Source organism: Balaenoptera ricei, chromosome 4 (assembly GCF_028023285.1).
Source record: "Balaenoptera ricei isolate mBalRic1 chromosome 4, mBalRic1.hap2, whole genome shotgun sequence".
Lineage (NCBI taxonomy): Eukaryota > Metazoa > Chordata > Mammalia > Artiodactyla > Balaenopteridae > Balaenoptera > Balaenoptera ricei.
The window spans coordinates 138,648,816-138,671,685 of NC_082642.1; the positions used below are offsets into that span (position 1 = coordinate 138,648,816).

A 22,870-nucleotide genomic window follows, 5' to 3' on the forward strand; every position below is an offset into this window, starting at 1 on the left:
ATTTTTCCTAAAAATAAAGGTATCTAGGTCCTTTGCCTGCAGGGAAGTGCTCCCTGATGTCGAGGCTCACTGCCGGGGCTGAATCTCCCTGGTCACGCTTCTCTTGTTTTTTGGAAGGAAAGCTTCAGGTCAGAGAGAGGTTCACACAAGCAGTCAAGGGGGTCCCTTGTCCCAGGTTGTCTCTCTGGAGTTTGGGGCTTGGAGGCCTCTTCCCTCGAGTGCGACGTGCCCACAGAGTGATCCCTGCAACCTCAGGGCAGAATGGGTGGTGAGGATCACCAGCTGGGGTCTGTTCCACGTAGGAGTGAATTGACCCTGCAGCTGCTGGTTTCCTGGGTTTTTAGGTGAGCTCAGTCTTCTGGCCGCAAGGGATGGAGGGCCAGGTTGGTGGGTTTGGGCAGCACCTGGTTACTGTATTCCGTGAGAGTTTCTCCTACCTGGAAGGCACACTTGAGTTGTTCCATTTCAAGGGGGCTCAGGTGTCCCATCTCTTGGGCTTGGGTAATGGGTCTACCACACATGAGTTCAAATGCACTGACCTTTAACTTATCTCTTGGAGCTAACTGCATGCAGAGCAGAGGAATAAGGAGTAAGTTAACCCACTTTTCTTGAGTCTCCTGGCATAACTTGCCTAAGGTTCATTTTAAAGTCTGATTGGATCTCTCTATTTTCTGATGATTGGGGTCTCCAGGCTGAGTGCAAGGTCTATTTTTTGCCCGGGGAACTTGCCATCCCTTTTGTCACTTGAGACTGGAATGCTAGGCCATTATCACTTTAGGGATCCTGGGAGCCCAAATCTGGGGATTATTTCTTTGAGTAATATTTTAGCCACTTGGGCTGCCATTTCAGTTCTAGTGGGAAACGCTTCTAACCGTGTCCCCCAGCACCAAGAGATACCTAAAACTGCCTGATGTTCTTGGCATGACAGTGAAATCAACCTGCCCGTCTTCCCCAGGATATGCCTCTCAGATCTGAATGGGCCTTATCTACGGGCCTCTGGTGGGGGGGTTCTGTGCAGATGGGGCATGTTTCACCTATCTGACTGATTATGCTTTTCATCCCAGGAGTTACTGTGACCTCAACTAACCAGTTATATTGGGCTTCCTTCCCATAGTGAGTGCCTTGATGAGCCTCCCTAATGGCTTGACAAGCTGCAGTTTGGGGAAAGAAGTATTACACATGTTCATTAATTAGTCACCCATGGCTTCCTAGATCTCTACTGAAGCCCCATTTCTGGACTTTGTCTAATTCTTCCTTTGTATAGACTAGGGAGTAATTGGATGGATCTGGCCTCTTAGTATGAGGGGTAATTGCCAAGTTACTTTGGACCACCCTTTTGGCAGTTGTGTTCCCTTTGTTGTTTTCCTTTATTACCTCTGCATTCCCTTTTTGATGACCCTTACAGTGAATCACTGACACTCTTTTTTTGGAAGCTGCACTGCTTCTAGGAGTTTTAGTATGTTTATGCCATGTTTCACCTGCTTATTCTCTGCAGTAACCATACCCCTTTCCTTCCAACTACCCCTGTGTGCATGTAGGATGGCATACACATACCAGGAATCTGGTATGTGTAAACATTTAAGATTTTCCCTGTCCAGAGCTTTAAGGCCAGCTGAGGGCTATAAGCTCCACCTTTTGGGCAGAAGTCCCTGTGGGCAAACTTTGTGCCTCTATGAGTTGGATTTAGGCAATTGCTACGTATCCTGCCAGCCTTTTCTCTCTCTCATAAAGCTGGTCCTGTCTGTGAACAATTCCTCCTCAGCATTTTGGAGAGGCTCACTTGCTAGGTTAGGGCAATTGGAATAGATCATGTCTATGGTTTCTACACAGTGATGTTCCAGGGGTCCCATTTCTGTGGGTAGCAGGGTGGCAAAATTTAGCCTGTGACAGTTTTTTTATGGTAACCACTGGGCTGTCTAAAAGCTTAGCAGGAACTTGAATCAGCCATCTGCGGGAGAGCCATTCTGTTCCCTTAGAACTTACTTCCTCGTAAGTAAGTAAAGCCTCCTGGTGTGGAGTCCTTGCAGTGACTGGCTGACCAAATGTTAACTTTTCAGCCTCTTTTAGCAGAGTTGTAGTAGCTGCTACTGCCTGTAGGCAAGGAGGCCATCCCTTAGCATTTTGATCTAATTGTTTAGAGAAATAAGCAACCACCCAAGTAAGGGTCCCCGTTTTTGAGCTAATACCCCAAGGACGATTACCCTTCTCTCATGAATATAAAGGCCTAAGGATTTAGCTAAATCTGGGAGGGTTAGGAAAGGGGCATGAAGTAATGGCATTTTTAATTCTTGAAAGGTCATTTCACATTCTGAATTCCATTCAAAATTATCATCATTTTCCCTTTCAACTTTTCATATAGAGGCCTAGCTAGTTAGGGATATAGCAAATATATAGCAGATATAGCAAAACCAGATATAGCAAAACCTGGCCATCCCCAGGAAACCCATAAACTGTCTGCTAGTTTTAGGAGAGGCAAGGCTGCAAAAGGCTTCCTTCTTTTCCTGTGGTAGGCTTCTGTGACCTTCTGTGAGAATGAAGCCTAGGTGGGTCACCCTAGTTTGTGATATTTGGGCCTTTTCTTGGCCACCTTCTATCCTTTATCAGCTAGGTGGTTCAGAGTGGTTGCGTTACTTTCGTCAGAGGCCTCCTTAGTGAAGCTAGCAGTCAGAATGTCATCTACATACCGGAGGAGGGAAGCCTCCTCCAGGATGTAGATTTTTTTAGGTCGTCTCTAGCTAAAGTTTCCACAAAGACAACGGGGGTGTTTTTGAACCCTCGGGGGCAGGACTCTCCAGTGGTATTGTTAATGGAATACGGAAGAAGGCATCTTTTCAATTTAATACACATTACCGGGTCCTGGTGGACAGTAGAGTCCCAGCAAGGTATAGGAATTGGTAATTACTGAATGTATATTTTTGGTGGCTTCATTGACTGCCCTGAGGTCTTGTACCATCCAGTATTCCCCATCGGGTTTCTTTACGGGGAGAACGGGGGCATTACAGGATGATTGGCATGGTCCAGTAAGGGTGGTCAGTTAGGCCATCTATAACAGAGGCAATGCCCAATAAGGCCTCTCAATGGAGAGCGTACTGTTTTCTGTCGGGCCATGGATGTCCAGGTTTTAGATGGACTGTCACAGGACTGGCTCCCATAGCTTGTTCCACCCATCCCTAGGCCCTGACTTTGAGATTTACTCCTGGCAGATCAACCTGCTCTGTCCTGGGAGGTTTGTCCTCAGCCATTAACATTATTATCTTGTGCTCCCCTTCTAGGGGAACAACAGTCTTCAGTCTGTCTCCTATTAGATGGATAGTAGCTCCCAATTATATAAGATATCCCTTCCTAGCAGGGGTATAGGACATGGGGAACGTGTGGGAAGGAATGGGTGAGAATGTGTTCATCCAATTTACATCATAATGGCTCTATGAATCACTGTTCTTAGACCTTCCCTGATACCCCCATAATTTTACAACTCTTGTGACTGAGTTTGCCTGATCTGGTGTTCAGAACCGGTTAAGTGGCAACAGTGTTGACTAAGAATTTGACGGGCTTTTTTCCTATGTCCAATGTCAGTCTGGGCTCCTTGGGGGTCAATTGGAGTTCCAGTTTAGGAGCCCCCGGCCCCATGATTCTTCATGTATTTGGACCATCTGCCCTTGCGGGTAGTAACCAGGATCTGCCATTTCCATCCCCCTTTGAGGGAGTGAGGGCATTCTTCCTTGCAGTGTCCCTCTTGTTTACATATGGCACACTGATTGGGTCCTAATTTCCTTGGCTTGCTATCCCAGCGAGCCAGGGGTCACTCACTGGAGTCGAGAGTCTCCGTGGGTGTTTAGTTCAGATTCCCGTGTCAACCAGTTGATATTGGTGGGCAACAGCCACTAGGCGGGCTTGCCTCTGGGCCTTTTTATCCTCTGACTTTTCCTCCTCTACGTCTCACTTACTAAACACGTGGTAGGCAACCTCCACCAGGCAGGAGGTAGGGGTATCTGGCTGTATTTTCAGTTTCTGAAGTTTACATCTAATGTTGAGGGCAGTTTGGGAAATGAAATACCACCTCAGGATTGCATTCCCTTCCAATGACTAAGGCTCATTAGTATAGAATCGGAGGCATTCCCTGAGGCTCTCTAGGAATGCCGAAGGGTTTTCCATTGGTTGTGATTGATTGCCTTTTTCTTATTCCAACTGACAGGTTTCTTTCCTGCTGCCTGGATTCCCTTTAGGATCATATTTTTATAATTGGTCAGCCTCTATTTTCCACCCCTTTCTCCATTGTCTCAGTTGTTATCTGGGACTGCTTGATTATCTGGTCTGAAAATAGCATGACTTGCATTGTTTTTGTTCTCTTTGTCTGCTTCCTCTTGGGCTTGTAAAAGGATTATAGCCTTTTCTTCCCCCCTGTTAGGAGTACATTGAGGAGGCTCTGGATCTCAGCCCAGGTGGGGCCATGGGGCTGAAAGATTCCCCTAATCAGATTCAGGAACCCTTTGGATCTTCCCTCAACCCTTTATTATGACTTTTCTAGTTATACAGATCAGAAGTGGTAAATGGGACAGGTATCTGTGTGAACCCTTCTTCTCCATCGGGAACCTGCCTCACAAGGAGTATTTTCCTGGCAGGTTGTTGGACACTGGCTGGTAATGAGTCCCATTTCATATACTTACTGGACAGGGTTCTGGGAGAGGGGACTGGTATGGAAGGGACCCCTTGGGCCTGTGACCCAACTCGGGCTATATGAAGGAAATGGGTAGGGAGGGAACAGGAGGAGGAGTGTTAGGGAGGAGATCAAGAAGGTCATCAGGGGGCAGGCCAAGGACTGGTGGAAGGCTTAGTCTCCTTTGCTCTTATCTCAGTGGAGGAGAGCCCACATCCCTTTTAAAGGCCCGTGCTCTGATATAAGACCATAAAAAAACTAGACATAGGGAATTTCATCCCATTACTTTTGTCTCTGGCATAGCAGGTCCAATTGCAAAATGATGATATAATTTAGAGATCCAACTACTGAAGGGACAGTTGGAGTGATTTGTTGGCATGCAAACACTACAAAATTTGATCCAAATAGATTTTTGGTTTGGGAAATTTGGAGCCAGCATTAAACTGTTAATTGATGCGACCAAAAAAGGAGGCATCCAAGTGCCCAAACATTAGCCATCGTCCTGCTGAAGCTTGAGCATGTCTGTAGTCTAGTGGATGAGTGCAGGCAGAAGAGCCACAGTCAGTCCCATCTTGGTTGTCAAAAATTTATTACCAATCCCCTCCCCGAAACCTCCAATGAGTTGATCCCCCATAAGAGTCCTTCTTCTTGATGTTGCTTGTGCAAATAGAAGAGATCAAGTTTGGTTCAGAAGCAAAGGAAAGCTTTATTCTTTGATCAAAGAATGTAGAGGCATGAGCTCATGCTCTAGAGTACACACTCTTTGCAAAAGGCCGTTGGTGGGGATGCTTTATAGGAGTCTTGTCAGCAGGGGAGGGGGTGGCATTCTTGCCTGTTGGGCACAGCTGTGTTGCGCAGGGCACTCCAGATCAAAGTGCTGGGTGCAGCATTTCTGCACAGGGTCTGCCAACTGAAGCGTCAGGTGCAGCAATTTCACACTGGGAATTCTGGTCTGAAGTGCCAGGTGCAAGCCTTCTGCACAGGGTACCCTATGAACAGGTGAAACTAGACTAAGCACAAAGGAAAAAAAAGGTTAGACTTCATTACACAGATTCTATTTTTATTTCCCAGGAATTGTTGTGGGCTTTGCCGCTGATATATAGTCCGGTGGAGAAACAGATGTGTGAACAAAATTGAGTATATGTTAATTGCTACTGGGAAATAGTACAGAAACTCAAAACAAACAACCTTCTTCAGTTTTACATTAATTTTAAGTAAAATAGCAATAAGTTGACTTGAACAAGGGAATATAAAGATTTTATAAATTGCATATATTTATATAATTGCATGTGAAGAATTTCTGCTTATTAAAAATTATAAAATACTTATTAACATATATCATTGTAATATTTTAAGTGCTCTAATAGAAAATACTGCAGGATTTTAGAAGACATTGAAGTGTGTGGGTTACTGCCTGGAGGAGGACTAATATAAGTCTTTAATAGAAAGTAATAAGCGTGCCCTTAGAGGAGAAAAAGGAGAAGGGCTCTATTGAATAAGAAAAAACAATTCAAAAAGAAATAGGAAAATAGAACCTATTTGCAAAGTTTCTTGATATTTAACTATTGTGTGTGTTTTGTTCTGATTTGATTTTTCTCCCATACTTGGAATGTGACAGTAAATAAAGTTGAATAAAGTCATGTCCAGCTTGTTAAATATCTTTCATGTCAAGTGTGAAAGTTTGGATTTTATCCTACACAACGGGAAATATATTGTACTATGAATGATAAACATGTTGGATTGTCACAACCCAGTGTTAACCACGTTTTAATGTGCACATGGAACTGTTGGGGGTCTTATTAAGTTATGGATTATGATTCAGTCAGTATGAAATAAAACCTGAGATCCTATATTATAAACAAATTCCTAATTGAGGTCAATGGTTTTGGACTGGCGACTGCATTCTACATAGCAATGCTTAGCACCTGGAAGCTACTTAAAATAGAAAACCTTAGGCCCTACATCAGATATATTGAATCGGGATTTTCAGGAATGGGGCCAGAAGCAAATAAAAACAAAACACATGCATAAATAAACACACACACACACACACACACACACACACAAACACACACACCCTCAGAATTTTCTGATAAACCCAATACCTGACCTTGTTCAATTTTACAGACTACTCACTATACCAGGCTAGTAGTGGTGAGAAATGAAACTAAAGCAATGAGGATGCAAAACAAAAGCAGATTTGAGAGATATTTAAAGGAAGAATGAGTTGAACTTTATGAGTTTTCTATTAATGAGAGGCGAGTGTGAGAGAACTTTGGATATTTCTGGGTTTTTCTGGCAAAATAGATTCAATAGATAATAATAGGATAATTTACAGTAAAGATTAAGCATGGGATAAGACAGCATATCATGAGTTTTAATATGCTGACTTTGATAAATAGAAAAGTTTGGTTTTTTTTTAAGTAAAGAGGCATAATAGTTATTAGCAAATATGTTTCTAGACCTCAAAAATGATGATAAGGAGATAATACACATACATACACATTCTGTCTATAATTAATATATAGAAGATGGAACGGTGGGCAAGTAGAAGCTGACTTATGTTTGAGGGCTTATGATAGCCCAGATTATACTGGGCATTATTATTTTTTTTTTAATGAAGGGTATAGGAAGTAGTTAAGATCACAGACACTGGGCACAAATGGCTGGATTCAAATCTGACTTCACCATATACATTGGACGAGTGACCTTTAGTAAGTCCTGACACCATCATTTGCCTCAATTTTCTTATCTTTGTAATAGGAATGAAAATATATACTTAGTAGGACTGTTTAAGCATTAAATGAGACATTTTAGGTACACTGCTTAAACCAGTGCTCTGCACATAGAAAATAGTATTACATATGTGCTCACAGTAGAAGAAGGTATACAGAATTCCAAGAAAATAAAATAAGTAAAAGATTACTAAGAAACACAAATATTTAAGGTATATGTGGAAAAAGAGATGTAACCAAAAAGACTGAAATAGAAATACCATAATCAGAAAAGTGAGTCGAGAATAAATATGTAAGGGATCAAGGAATGGGACCAATAAAGAACAAAATAATCAGCAGTATCTCATCCTTTATTAAATCAAATAAAAAACGAAATCTGAAAATTGTTATTGGATTTGAAAACTAGAAGTTTGTGGTTGACCTTAGGAATAGCAAGCTTGTTAGTTGAATGGAGAATAAAGAGTAACTTGTGATAGAATAAAAAATGGGGACCTGGAGTGTTCTTTTTTTCTATTTTTTCTTTCTTTTTTTTTTTTTTCCTTTTTTTGGGGGGGAAATAATGTTATGAAGCAAAGTAGAATATACCATAGTAATTTGAGAGACAAGAAACAGAAAGATGGTTTTTCTCTTTATATTATCTGTCTGTTCTGTTTTCTTTTTTGTTTGTCTCATTTATTATTACTATATTTTTTTAGGATGGGAAGCTGTAGTGTTTATAGCTTAACAGGAAGGAGTCAATAGAAAGAGAAGCATTAAGGAGGTAGACCAGTTGCTCTTAAAAGGACCCACGTGATCTAGCAACTGAGACATTTATTTTCCTAACTTCGTACAGGAAGATTGAAGACAATTGAGTTCAAATACGGAAAAAGTACAATGATGAAAAGGAATTACACTAAAATGTTTAACTTTGCCTTGGTAAACTTAGGTGAAGCAATTTATTTAAAAAATAGTTTTTTTAAAAAAGTTATTTATTTTTTTGGCTGCATTGGGTCTTCGTTGTTGAGCGCGGGCTTTCTCTAGTTGCGGAGAGCAGGGGCTACTCTTCTTTGCAGTGTGTGGGCTTCTCATTGCGGTGGCTTCTCTTGTGGAGGAGCATTGGCTCTAGGCACGCGGGCTCAGTAGTTGTGGCTCGCAGGCTCTAGAGCGCAGGCTTAGTAGTTGTGGCGCACGGGCTTAGTTGCTCCAGGGCATTTGGGATCTTCTGGACCAGGGCTTGAACCCATGTCCCTGCATTGGCAGGCAGATTCTTAACCACTGCACCACCAGGGAAGTCCCTAAAAAATAGTTTTGATCAAATCTTCACAGTCATCAGAGTTCCTAAAAGGTTTGATGACAGAGTATTTCTCTCTTAAATGTTCCAAAAGTTCTGAATTTTCTTGAACATTGTAGCAATTTAAAAAAAATCAATTAGATCACACATAGACTGTTTTAATATATGGACATGAAAATTTAATAATAAAAAAGTGAGTAATTAATAAATTATATACATAATTTTCTTGAAGTGGGTACAGTTTAAAAATGGGTACAGTTTTCAATGGAAAAATGAGGAAATCATATTCATTTGATATAATCAGTAATTTATAAGAACCTTTTATGAGTAAGACTCTTTGAGAGTTTTTATAATTATTAGATATCTTAGTTCTCTTAACTCCCTTGATGTGGAAGCCAAGGGAAAAATTTTCTTGCTTAATAAATGTTACAAATCATCCTACAAAAATAAATCAGTGCCTTAAGTTATCTGTGCATGTCTGTTAGAATTTTAAGTGAATTCAACTCTGCTTTGTGTCAGGCATGTAGTAGACTAATTAAGTTGTCAGTTTTAAAATTTCTGCAAGTGATAAACTGGCCATTTTAAATGCCACTGTTAAATGTTGTATCAAATTACAGTGGGCTCTCTAGGTCCCTTGATGGGACTTAGAAATGCCAATCACTTCATTCTATTTATATTCCTATAAATTAAGAAAGCCCCCTTTGAATATCTGCTATTTAATCTGCATGCTTACTTAAATTACAAATATTGATTTAAGCTTTGTTACGATAGAAGTTATCTTCGTTAAAATGTTGTCTATGTTCTATTTTGAGAAGTAATTTTCATTTATGATATAAATTATGGCTCCATATTTTTTCCTCTATTCCTGAAATTCTTTACGTTGGTGACGCTTGTTTCACTGAAGCAGAAAACCTTAACATCTTTGACTTTTTTCCCTTTTTCAGTAATGTTCTAATTGATCCAGAGATAACTCCTATTTTTACTTTTTTTGTTACATCCATTCCTACCTTTCCATGTTCTTTGCCACCAGCCAACTGAGATACTCATCATAACATACCCTAAATTTTCCCCTAAATTCAATTTGTCAGCCATCCTATCTTCTGACTAATCTTTACTAAATGCCAATTTTGTCATGTTGGTTTCTATTTATAAATAACTAATGGACAAAAATTTAAGTCCAGAAATTTTACCATGGCATTTGAGATCCTCCAATGTATTTTCAAAACTATTTCTCCAATTATATTACCAATATTCTACATGAGATCAACTTCATCTATATTGATCTACTAATTATTCCCTGAATACTCCTTGAACATTTTTGCCTTACCTGGGATGTCCACCAACATGCATTCCTTACCTGGAATATCGACCCTTTTTCTGTCCTTTTATTACAACATCTATTCCAACTTTTTTCTTCAAGTTTTATTGCCCTCTATGCAGCATTCTTGATCATAAATCTCATAATGGTCATAATTGATAAACATCATCTTGTTTTATCATTCTTCTTTTTATGTCATGTTGTTGCCTTACCAAATAAATTAGAAATACTTTGACATTAGGAATTGTAACTTATTATTTTTGTATACCATAGTATCTAAAAAGAGTGATTTAAAAATTTCATATATTCAATAAATACTTATTGATTTTGGTAAACAATTTTTAATTTACCGAACTCTACATTTAAGGTTATTATTACATATATTTCTTTGAGGATAGTTCAAAAAAGATAGATTTATCATGCCTCCAACTTTTCAGTCTATGGGTTTAAAATGATTTCTTACTTTAATGAGAATCTCTTGCAAAGATACTGACCAATCCCAATTCTAATACAAAAATATGATTTATTGATTGGTTTTAAGTAATGCCATCATTTAATCAATAATGTTGCTAATATCAAGTGACTCAATCTATATAACATTATATCCTTCTCAATTTTCCTCAAAGTTATTATATCTATTCCAAATACCTAAGAAGAGTAAAATATCAAAATTAGATTTTTCAGCATTAGTGAATGCCATTCTATTTTTCGAATTCCACCCAATCCTATATAGAAATTTTGATTAGAACTATTTAATATCTTTTTTTCTAAATGACGTAAAGGCCCCACATCACTCTCCACTTTCATTTGTTGTGCCTAAGTGGAAACATCAGAAATGAATGAGAGATTAACTGGATAGATATAAATATATCAGTCCTGCCCAGCTTTCTCTGAATACAACTTTTGGCATTAGAAAATTATTTCATTTTCTTCTTACATTTGGGTCCAAAATGAGTCTGTTGGAGGTGGCCACAGGTCAGGAATGATCACAAGAAATGATGTTAAATCACTAGAGCAATGATTAAGGCATGACCTTAGATTTTAGTTCTTCAAGTTTTTCCTAATATGCACATGTTTTAATGTATCTGTAGAGGTCACTTAGAGCAAATCTAGCCTTTGGGAAATGTATTAAGCTAGAGAATTATGTTTTCTTTTTATTATGTACTTTTAATCCCTGATTTATAGCCATGTGCCCTGACACCAAAATGCCCATAAAAATATGGTCTTGATTAATGGGTGAATTGATAGTTTGTACTGAATAAAAAATTTGCCAAGTATTTTAATATAAATTAACTAATTAATTTCAAGCTTAATTTCATTTTATTGCAATGAATGTAAGTTATTTATTATACCCATCAGCAAATCTGTGTAAAATTGTTCAGAACTGTATTTGACTTTTAAAATGCCTACATCTTTCAAGTTTTGTATTTTCTGTAAACTCCAAAGGTCAAAGGTGGGAATTACTTAAGTAATAATTGGTGGACATTTCTCAAAACCTCTGCTATCTTTAAATTCAATTTAAGTCAATGAAGTAATTCCAAAATTTTATATTGTCAATACTGTCAGTGTTCTGTACCTAGTGTACAATAAGCTCTTGGTAAGTGTTTGTTCACTATTCTGCCATGCATTTATATATTATCAGTTTAGGAGAAACAGAAGTGAGGGTGATGAGCTTTCACTTCTACAAATTTACATTTAAATACAGTAGAGAAGTGAATATCATTAACAACAATGTACGTTTCATTTGTTTAGTCAACATGTCTCTGGATCAAAGATATTTATTTGTTGATATTATAGATGGAACTATCCAAGAATGTTTTGTAAATTTATTGATATTTTAGTTTTATTTTGAAGATAGAATGTAGCCAGCGTTGGGGAGATGAGAGAAAGGGAGATGAAGGGAAAGGAAATATTTTGAGCAAATGCACATTGGTGAGGAAGTGTGAGTCAGTGGGGAAGCGGGGGATGATTAATTGTTGCTGTCTATAGCCACAAAAGCGTTAAGGAGTAATTGGAAATAAACTTGGAATAGTTAGTTTTCTTTCTATGAAAATGTGTATAATATTGATAATTAATTGGACAAAGCAAATGCACTTTGAAGATTTTTGAGTAGGCAGGTAAAATTAAACAGTTTTAGAAATGTATGCTTGCAGCAGCCTGAAAAATGCTCCCATGGGAAGAAATGTTGAAGAGATAAACGTCAGAAAAAGAAATATAGAATTTGATACATCACTATCTCAGATTAAAAGAAATATCTCAGGTTAAAATTAATGAGTGCATGTATTAGGGAAACAGTGTTGGAAATAAACAAGAATGCATACAAGTAATGTTTCAGAGGTTATATCCAAGACTTTGCAATTGATTGGTGATGAACAAAAATGGAATAGTGAACAGTGAGCAATTTTTGGTGGAAGGGGAAGGGTTTAGTTTGCACATGGAGGGTTTGAAATTAAAATATGCTATCCAACTGAATGCTAGTTGAGGATGAGAAGTTGCAGGATTAGACTTTGGGAAAGCACAGACTGAAGATCCAAAGAGAAAAGGAAGTTGATGCCATGAAATAAATGATGTCTTAAAGGAGAAAGTAAGAGGAGTGAAAAGAGAATGAGAAACTGAATCACAATTCCCTTTTTTCTTTCAACCATATAACCTCTTTTCTGCCTCTTTCCCTTCTATCCATAAGTATGAGTAAACTTTCCCCAATTTATAAAATCCCTGACCACATGCCCAGAATTGTGGATCCACAAAACCCTGTACATCTTTACAGATTCAAGTTTCTTAAGAGGACAATCTCAAATTCCTTGACTTTTTCTGCAATTTGCCTCTATTGTCCTCATTACACTTAAATTAAGTTCATCAAGGGGATTAGTTACTACTCAAAAAGTCCTCTTCTGTCAATTCTCACTAGAATTGACATTGTTTATAGTAGACACTCTCTTGTTTCTTCTAGTTTTCTCCTTATTCTTTCTAAATTCTTTGCTCTTTTTTACATGTTTCTCTCTGAAATATTAGACTTCCTGGAACATTTTTTAAGCCCCTGTAATGTGCCAAGTACCCTCTGAGTGTTGATGAAATTATCAATAAAAATAGGACCAAGACCAACATGAAAGAAGATAGCCATGTAGCCCATCCTGTTTCTCAGGGAGGTTTCCAGAAAAAGAAGGAATTCATCAATCAAGTATGGGACTTTCAAGGAAATTTTTTTTTTTTAACATCTTTATTGGAGTATAATTGCTTTACAATGGTGTGTTAGTTTCTGCTTTATAACAAAGTGAATCAGTTATACATATACATATGTTCCCATATCTCTTCCCTCTTGTGTCTCCCTCCCTCCCATTCAAGGAAATATTTTAAAGAGCTTAAATAGCATGTTTGACAAGTTTTTCTTGAGAAATATTTTCTTCTGTTCTCATATTTTTTGATTTCACATTTTATTTCTTTAAACATTGTCAACATAGCTATGTTACATTCTTAGTCTAATTCCCTGTTTTGAAATGTCATGGGTCTATTTCTCCTCTAGGTTATTTCAACTAATTCTTGCTCACAGTGCCTTATTTCACCATGTATTTTATAATGTCAGAATGGGAGTTTAGGTTAAAGAGAGGTTCATTTATGAAAATCTTGGGGAGTCTGGACCTATTACATAGCTCTTCTGAAGGGATTTTATGTTTGCTTCTGCCACTTAGCTGTGAGCCCTACATGTGAGAGTGCTTTTTAATTTAATTTTCAGCTTGGGGTTTCCCAAGGAACATGTATCTACAATTTTAAAATCCCAAACCTGGGGTATGGCAGAACCATGATTAACCTATTTAAGAAGAAACATTTGTCCTTTACACAGGCCAGAAAAGACAACTCTCCTTGTCATTCCCTTTTGTCAGTAGGCTAATTTATTCTATACCCTTCTTATACTAAGAGTGAATCTTATCCTGGTCTAGTGTTTGGTGGTATTCTGTAGCATCTCCTCTTCTAGCCAAGCTTGGATCCATTCTCTGCAATCTGTGAGGCTTTCAGTTACTATGATCCACAAATTCCCAGTGTAGGCTTGTACTCTAGTTTTTAGATTTTTCTTCATTTTTTTTTCCCTTGAGGCACCATTACTTTCCTGAAAGGTTAGCTATGTATTTTGTGGGGAAAAGGATGGTGGAACAGGGTTTTGGGGAGTGGTAACACTATCTTGTCCACCATATTATTAGAAACATAAGTCTTTTAATTTATGTTAAAACATAACTTTAATTATCTTCTAAAGTTTTAGGATATTCGACTGTTTTATTTCAAATTTGACAGCAAACATTTTGAACATCTCCTCTATTTTATGGCCATTGCCCTGGTTACTTCACTTAACTTATTTATCTTGTGGAAAAAAAATGCTTATTCCCCTTTCCTTATGTAGTACTCCCTCTCTTCCCTGTGTTTGTCTCCTTTCATGGAAATATTTTAGTAGGTAGTCAAAAAGTATTTGACTTAAATTTTTAATTGTTATAATAACAGTGTAGGATTTACTCTTTTTAAGCAAGTTTACAAAATTTAAGCAAAAATTTTATGTAGCTACTGTCCAATCTGGTAGTACACAGAATGCCTAGCCTGTGAATATGGAACAGCTGTCTGAGTTGGAATTTTCTCATTTTCTTAACTAAAAATTTCAACATAGCTTGAATAAGTCCTGTATTTGGTCTATTTGTAAGGTGCATAATAATATAATGTATATAATTTGTTAAATTGTATTTTACAAAACTTTCATTTCTCTTTACAGGTAATAAAAGCATAAGAGGGTAAATAATTGCTATTTCAATCATGTGGTATAGACACCATGTATTAAAATCTTAGCATCCATGTTTAAAACCATAATTAATTTTACTCAAATATTTTTTTCAGCTCTTCTTCAAGTGACAATTTCACTTAGCAAAGTAGAGCTTAGTGTGGGCGAATCTAAATTCTTCACATGTACAGGTATGTATTTCTACAAATATTTTCAGATAACTTGTTTCATTCTTTATTAATATAATATATTGATTAAATTTAAGTGGTTAAATGTCAATTCTCTAGAAATAAAATTGTATATTATCATTGGGCTTATAATGATTAGAAAAGTGTTGATGAACATATTTTACATATTAAACAGTATGAATTTTATTTGTTGCTTTCAAGTTACTAATTTTAACTGCTAAATAAACTAGATTATTTATTTTGAAAATAACTTATCAAATATAATGTATGCATGATAACTTTTACATCAATTTAAATATTATTTCTATCTAAATAGTAACCTTAGGATGAATGTAAATGTTATAATTGAACCATTTTCATAAATATGCTCTGAATAAGTTAGATATGGCACCTTGCATTATAGTTTCACTTCATTGAAAAGTTTAGGACAAAGCATATCATATCCTTCCTTATGAAAAGTGACCTTTAAAAGTAGATATTTAGGGCTTCCCTGGTGGCTCAGTGGTTGAGAGTCTGCCTGCCAATGCAGGGGACACGGGTTTGAGCCCTGGTCTGGGAGGATCCCACATGCCGCGGAGCAACTAAGCCCGTGAGCCACAATTACTGAACCTGCGCGTCTGAGCCTGTGCTCCGCAACAAGAGGGGCCGCAATAGTGAGAGACCCGCGCATCGCAATGAAGAGTGGCCCCCGCTTGCCGCAACTGGAGAAAGCCCTCGCACAGAAACGAAGACCCAACACAGCCATAAATAAATAAATAAATAAAAATTTTAAAAAAAACTAAAAAAAAAAAAAAAAGTAGATATTTAATCAGCAAAGGTTTTGCAAGATTTTTGTGACTATTAGAAGTATTATATATCATAATGCCTATGGGAAATTATTATGGACCTCATCTAGTTTAATCATGCACATGTAGAATTCTTCTAGAAGATATTAACTACTTAAGCAACAAATTCCTATTCAACATATTGTAAAACTCACAAATGAGCACATTCTACTGCTATTTAGATTGATCGTATTCATTTTCATGCATACGTCTTCATATATAAAGTTTTTTCAAATATTCATTAGTGCCAAAATTTAAATTCATCATATTCATTTTCATGCCTATAAGCCTTCATATATAAAGTTTCAAAAGTGTTCATTTAGTGTCAAAATTGCTTTTTAGTATATTTTAAAATTGTTTCCATTCCTGATTATACTTTAGCAATTCAAAACTGGATTAAATAGGCATTTCTGACATAAAATGCATTATAAAAGTTGTCTTCAGAATGGCATGGCTTATTTAAATTATTATGACAATTAAAAAAAATAGAAGCAGTTATAATAACATATCTAAAAATAATATCAGATAATATGAACAACTAATTGAGGCCATGATTCTTCACATATTTGCCTTCTTAATAAAGGTCTGAATTGATAGGTCTTGTTGACACATGTTTTTATATATTGGCAAATGTAAAAGCAGAGAGTAGGGGCGAGACTGGTTCAACATCATTTACTATGTCAGCACAGCTTTGACATAAGAATATAGTTCATTGTTTCTAAACCTTATCCATATTTTATATGCACAAATGCACACATGCACACACGCAGCTCAATTAAATCACAAGATCACAGAATAATGAAATAGTTCAAAAATGAATTGAAAAATAAAATAAAATTGTATTATTTTCTTGGATTTGCATTATCTTTGTGATATAAATTATATGATGTATGTAATTCATAAGGTCAAATTAAGACATAATTTAAATGTACGAATTAACGTCATTCAGTGGTACTGAGTTTTGCTCTTAATAATAAGGCAAAACAATTAAACTTTTTTTCCTTTTATATAAAGACGTATAATCAAGAGCTGTACTGTTGTCATGGAAGTGGCCTTATTTATCTTAAATACAGTAGTAAAACAAAAATCTAAAAATAAAGATGTGGGAAACCAATGCAGATCAAAACGCTTGCATGTACTTTTCTATCACAATGGTGACTGTGTTGATATGATTCTAAAGTTTCCTGAACATAGACATCTAAAACTCAATAAAATAAATATGTCTTAAAATTCAACTAGAAGTTAGTCATGTTACTGACCTGGGTTCTTGGACTCTTTAATCAATAGAAATTGGTAAGAGGCCAGAGGGGGAATTCAGGCAGGGTTTTGTAGGGACTCTTGATGCAGCACAAGGGAGTGAAAACAAGTAACAAGTTCCCTTGCTCGCTCCCTGAGGTGGAGTGAGCTGGTCCCTTAAATGGGATGAGGGTAATGGTGGATCAGTGGGTCCAGCTGGCCGGCTGGCTTAGGTGGTCTGTCCACCCCCTTGGTGGTGCTTTGTGCAGGAATCATGCGTAGTACCATGCTTTGGCTCCCAGCACCTCAGATGTAGCAGTTGGGTTTTGGCCTTTTTGTATCTTATTCATAATTTGTCCCAGCTGGACATGCTTGCAGTTATTTTTAGTCCCTTATAGTTTCTTTGTATATTGTTGCTCCAGGAGAGGTTTGTTCAGGTGCAAGCTCTGCAGAAAAGTGTCCCAGGTCCCAGGATCCAGCCTAGTTCAGTCATACCCTCACAGAACTAAATAAGAATGTGTCATGTACAGCAAATGAATTTTTATATTACATTTTCAAGAAAATAAGTTTAATGCTACTTATTAATTAATCCAATAGCCCAGTCTTATCAGTAAAACAATATGCAAAGCTTTATTGGAAATTATTATTTGAGTTGCCAGAAAAAAGAGAATTATGACTGCTCTATGAAAATACAGAATAAACTCTCCATGAAATTTTATTCCATATCATTAAGAGTGAAAATGTCCAAAATATTTCACAGAATATCCTGTATAATTTACTGTATAAAGTGAGGTTTTCTATTGCTGAAACTTAAAGTAATGCACATTTAAATTATTCTTTTGTAACTTCTCGATAGAGGAGGGAATTAAAACAAATACCTCCCCCAAAAGAGTTATCCTGTAACTACTATGGTTTTATGGTTCTGTTCAGAAAAACTGAAGATAACATAACTAAGATTCATTTACGATTTAACTAAACTTCTTTCATACCTTTTTCTCCGTCATGTCTAATTTGATATAGGAAGGAGGACAATTTGTTTCTAAAGCCATATCTTGGGGGAAAAAAAAAATGAGAAGGAGTAATCTTCTTCAAAAAGGTCCTGAAGATGTTATTTAACTTTATGCATTTTCTCCTGATACTCTTGAGTTAATAGTGTATGCTGCTTCCACAAATTATCTCTCAAGTAATTAGGTGAAATACATCCTTTTGGTGACTAAAAGCAAACATGGGAAGCTTCAGCTTTTATGAAGAGGATAATAACCTAGATTCTGAATTGGAAAACTTAAATAAATGTTTACCCTGTAATGATTTGGTTGTAATTGCCTAGCACTATAAGTATCATTTCAATGCATTCTAATTATCATATGATTAAAGAGTTAACAGTTTTAGATTAAAATGGTGTAACTACTCATTTCAGTTGGGAAAAGAGAAGATTAGGGCTCCATTTAAAAAATAGTCATTGGCCTTATCTATACAAGTTTAACAACTTGGGAAATTAATTCAAAATTCTGTATTAACAAAAGCCAAAGTTTATTTCATAAATGATTTACGTTTTCATGAGCTCTGCTGTATCAGGGAAAAAAGTGCTATTTCCTGACCCTAGCAAAAAGAATTGAGCAGGCGAAATTACATTAGTAATCGTGTTTCTGTTTAGATTATGCCTATTAAGTGGAATTAATGTTGGACTCAGTTGCCAAGGCAGTTTCAGTACTTGTGTAGTAATAATCCATAGATTTCCGTGGTAAAGTTTACACTATCATAGCTTAAGTACCATACTGGAAGTTTCCTCTGGGTTTTGTTACTCAAACGAGATTGAAACCTCAATGTTGGATAAATAAGGATAACATGTGTGCTAGCATTTGTGTTTACTTTCGATTTTGTAAGATTTTTAGACTTCCAGTCTTCCATTTACATTTTTTTCTAAATTGTTAAAGTTGTTACACGATAGTAAATGCAAGTGTCAAAACAAACACTTGAAACATATTTTCAAAATTTCTTTTCCATGGCTCTTTGCAGCAATTGGTGAACCTGAGAGTATAGATTGGTATAATCCTCAAGGAGAGAAGATAATTTCAACACAGAGGGTATCAGTGCAAAAGGAAGGTATTAGATCACGATTAACCATCTACAACGCAAATATAGAAGATGCAGGGATATATCGTTGTCAAGCAACAGATGCCAAAGGACAGACACAAGAAGCCACAGTTGTTTTGGAAATTTACCGTAAGTCATGTATTTATAAGTTTTATTGATTGAAATTATACGTTCTTATAAAAAATTCAAATTAAAATGTACTTAACAATAGAAACTAACACTCATTAAGAACTAACTATGTGATGGACAATGTGCTAAGACCTTTACAGATATCAGCTTATTTCTATTTTACCACAGTACATCTCTAAAATAAAATCGATAATAGGTTATAGTGGATTATAAATACATAGATGGAGCCAATTCTGTTGGTTAAATAATATAGATGAAAATGTTTTAGTTTTTTGACACCATTAAGAATCTGTTGGGTAAATAGAAATCAGTACTTTATTTAGTGATATAAAATTTATTGGGAGTGCTTTTTTTCACTTTCAAAAAAAGATCATGACTAGAACAAATAAAATTACCTATGTGATAACAGCTACCAATCTAGAATGAGAGCTGGGGAAGGGTCAGCTGACAGGCTTTAGACAGAATAAAAACTGAAAACTCATCTAATGAAGAATAATATCTAACCAGATTCTTCAACTCCAGGCATTTTTAGTAGCAAGGTTTTCTACACTTACACTTCATTTTACGACTTGTGATTGATTGCTTCCTACATTCCTTTCCAACTTCTCACTTTTAGGAATTGTTAACCTGTTTAGGAACACTGAAGCTCATCGACTCCCAGGGTTTGAAACCAGGCTCTATCACTTACACCTGTGGCCTTGAGCAATCGCATAACCTGTTTCAATTTCCTCGTCTATAAAATAGATGTAATTGTAGTACCTACATCATACATAGAGTTGCTTTGAGGACTACATTAACTCATGCATAAAGTGTTTAGAACTTTGCCTTACAATTAATTTGTGGTAGTTAGCATTTCTACCACTGAAAAATTATTAAAATTTTAGAATACTAGCTCATAAGACATCTCTTCCTTATAGCTTTGTTTTTGTTATTCTAGAAATAGCATACGGGGAAAAAAGGAAGCAGTACCAGAGCAAGACTTCCTCTTAGATGAGTGGGGCAATCTGTTGGAGTACTGTTGCCCTCATTTTTCCTGATTTGACCTTTTTTTCCCCCTCCTGTTAGTATCTAAGCTCCTCAAGGAAAGATGTTTTACTTATTTATATGACCATTTACTGTACCAATTTCATAAATAACAAAGAATTAAGTTGAAATAATCATTTCATAGACTAGTATCTGGAAAGAAGTGTCCTTTGAAATGATACAAAGGAAGATCCCTAGTGCTTTATTTGTGAAGGTAAAAAAAAATTGTTTCTTCTTAGCAAGAGCAATGAATTACTTTTGTGAAAATTTCTCATCAAGCATAAATATCCATATTCATGCATTCATTCAATACACTTATTGTATGTCTACTGCATGGCAGACAATATTCTAATTCCTAAAGACATTAGTGACTAAAACAGAAAATATCACTGGCCACTTGGTGCTAACATTTTAGTGGGTAGAGACAGACAAAAAATAAGCTAAAACTAATGCTTAAATGCTAGATATATGCTATAGAATTCTATAGGAAAGAAATTAAGTTTAGAGACGTAGGGAGATGGCTATTTTGTATGTGGAGGTTGGGCAGAAATTTAAAGGAATTTAAGAGAGTGCAAATGCCCCAGAATGAGAACAAATCTGGAGTGTTCAAGGAACTGCCTGAAGCAGCAACTAGGAGGAGAGAAGAAAAACTGGGATCAGAATTGTGGGGCAGACTCCAGTTCATACAGGACCTAGTGTGGCATTGTAAGGACTTTGGATTTTATTCTCAGTGAGATGGAATTTATTGGGTAGGAGAATTAGATTATCTGGTTTAAGGTTTTAAAGGATCTAGATTTACCTAATTATTTTATTACAGCATCAATAAACATGGATTCTGAAATATGCTATTGGGAGAAATAAGCAATAATACTTGTATGGTTTGTTTTACTTTCTTGATGCAGAAAAACTCACTTTCAGAGAAGTCGTATCTCCTCAAGAGTTCAAACAAGGAGAGAATGCAGAAGTGGTTTGCCGAGTCAGCAGTTCGCCTGCACCTGTTGTCAGCTGGTTGTATCATAATGAGGAAGTCACCGCTATTTCCGACAGTTAGTATTTTGGTAACTCTCTAAGTTATATGTTCTAACAATACTGCAATTTTTTAAAAGACTGAATCTACCTGAGTAAATATAGCAATTAGATTGTTTGACCCTAAACCTCAAACGACTGTTTTGAGAACCCCAAAGCTCTAAACTAGAGGTTGGCAAACTGTGGCCCTCAGGCTAAATTCAGCTCCTCTGCTGCTTTTCTAAGGTGTTATGATAATTCAGCCAAACCCATTTGTTACATATTGTCTATGGCTACTTTGGGAACAAAGCTGAACAGCTGTGACACAGATGGTTTGTCCTACAAAGCCTACAATAGTTATTTTTTGGAGCTTAAAGAAAAAAGTTTGCTGACTCCTGCTCTAGATCAAGAAAAAATTATATACAAACAGTTCAAGGATACCAAACAAATAAAGGAATCAATCCTGGTCTATTGAAATTCTGCATATTATAATTCAAACGTAATCCCATGGGTTTATTATGTGTAAACTTATAATAATATCTATATGAATCCTACTTATTTTTCTGTCACTGTTCTTTCAAAGATACCTACATATTCTAAATATTATGATAAGAAGAATATGGATAATAGAAAGAAGAGTACATTCATTTCAATTGTCTTCATGATTTTGATTCAGACTGAGCTAAAATTCCAGAATAAAATGACATCTGAAATTGATGCATGATTTGCTTACATTATGCTACTTTATCATTGTGAATTGGGAGCATTTTCGATTTAGAATATTTTTCATTGCACTTGCATTGCAGAGAGGTACAAAATAACTGAATCTTTTAAAATACTTTCTATCTTGGATGATTTTGTTTTGTGTTTCTAAGAGATGAAACTTCTACAACATAAAGGAGAGAAGGCAGAGAGTTTCTGTTTTTGAATATGTACAGAGAACGTATCATGATCATGATAGTAAATTTGTTTTTAACTTTGAGAGAATTTTTCTGGACTTGGCATTTTCACTGCTTGTCAGTTATTGACTAAAACTCTGTTTTCTATTATAGTAAGTTAATGAGATATAATACTTTATTTCCAGATAACTGCTTTAGATTTTACTAATAAATTTCATGAGTAAATTGTGCAGTATATTTTCTGCTTTCTTCCGCTCAATAATAAAGAAAAAGCAATTCTTTCATAGCAGTTAAATGACAATGTCTAAACACTTTCAGATTACCTAATCTTAGGCTTCAAGTGTACATCTGGTTTACTGTAAACCATAATTACAAGATGGTTTTGAAATGAGTTTTATTTATTTATTTATTTATTTATTTATTTATGGCTGTGTTGGGTCTTCGTTTCTGTGCGAGGGCTTTCTCTAGTTACGGCAAGCGGGGTCCACTCTTCATCGCAGTGCGCGGGCCTCTCACTGTCGCGGCCTCTCTTGTTGCGGTGCACAGGCTCCAAGCGCGTAGGCTCAGTAGTTGTGGCTCACGTGCCCAGCTGCTCCGTGGCATGCGGGATCTTCCCAGACCAGGGCTCGAACCCGTGTCCCCTGCATTGGCAGGCAGATTCTCAACCACTGCACCACCAGGGAAGCCCGAGTTTCATTTTTTAAAAGACAGTTAAATCGATGCTGACTGTAGGCCTCTG

At 36.5% G+C, this 22,870-nt stretch overlaps 1 protein-coding gene across 1 annotated transcript in view; it reads left to right on the forward strand.

Annotated features, from left to right (window-relative positions):
- Positions 1-261: 261 nt before the first annotated feature.
- The window catches only part of NCAM2 (neural cell adhesion molecule 2), a 228,663-nt gene continuing 206,054 nt past the window's right edge, over positions 262-22,870 (forward strand). The window contains 5 exon segments of the mRNA XM_059920007.1: positions 262-344; positions 5,571-5,620; positions 14,850-14,924; positions 18,998-19,204; positions 21,130-21,273. Coding sequence (XP_059775990.1) covers positions 262-344; positions 5,571-5,620; positions 14,850-14,924; positions 18,998-19,204; positions 21,130-21,273 — 559 coding nt within the window.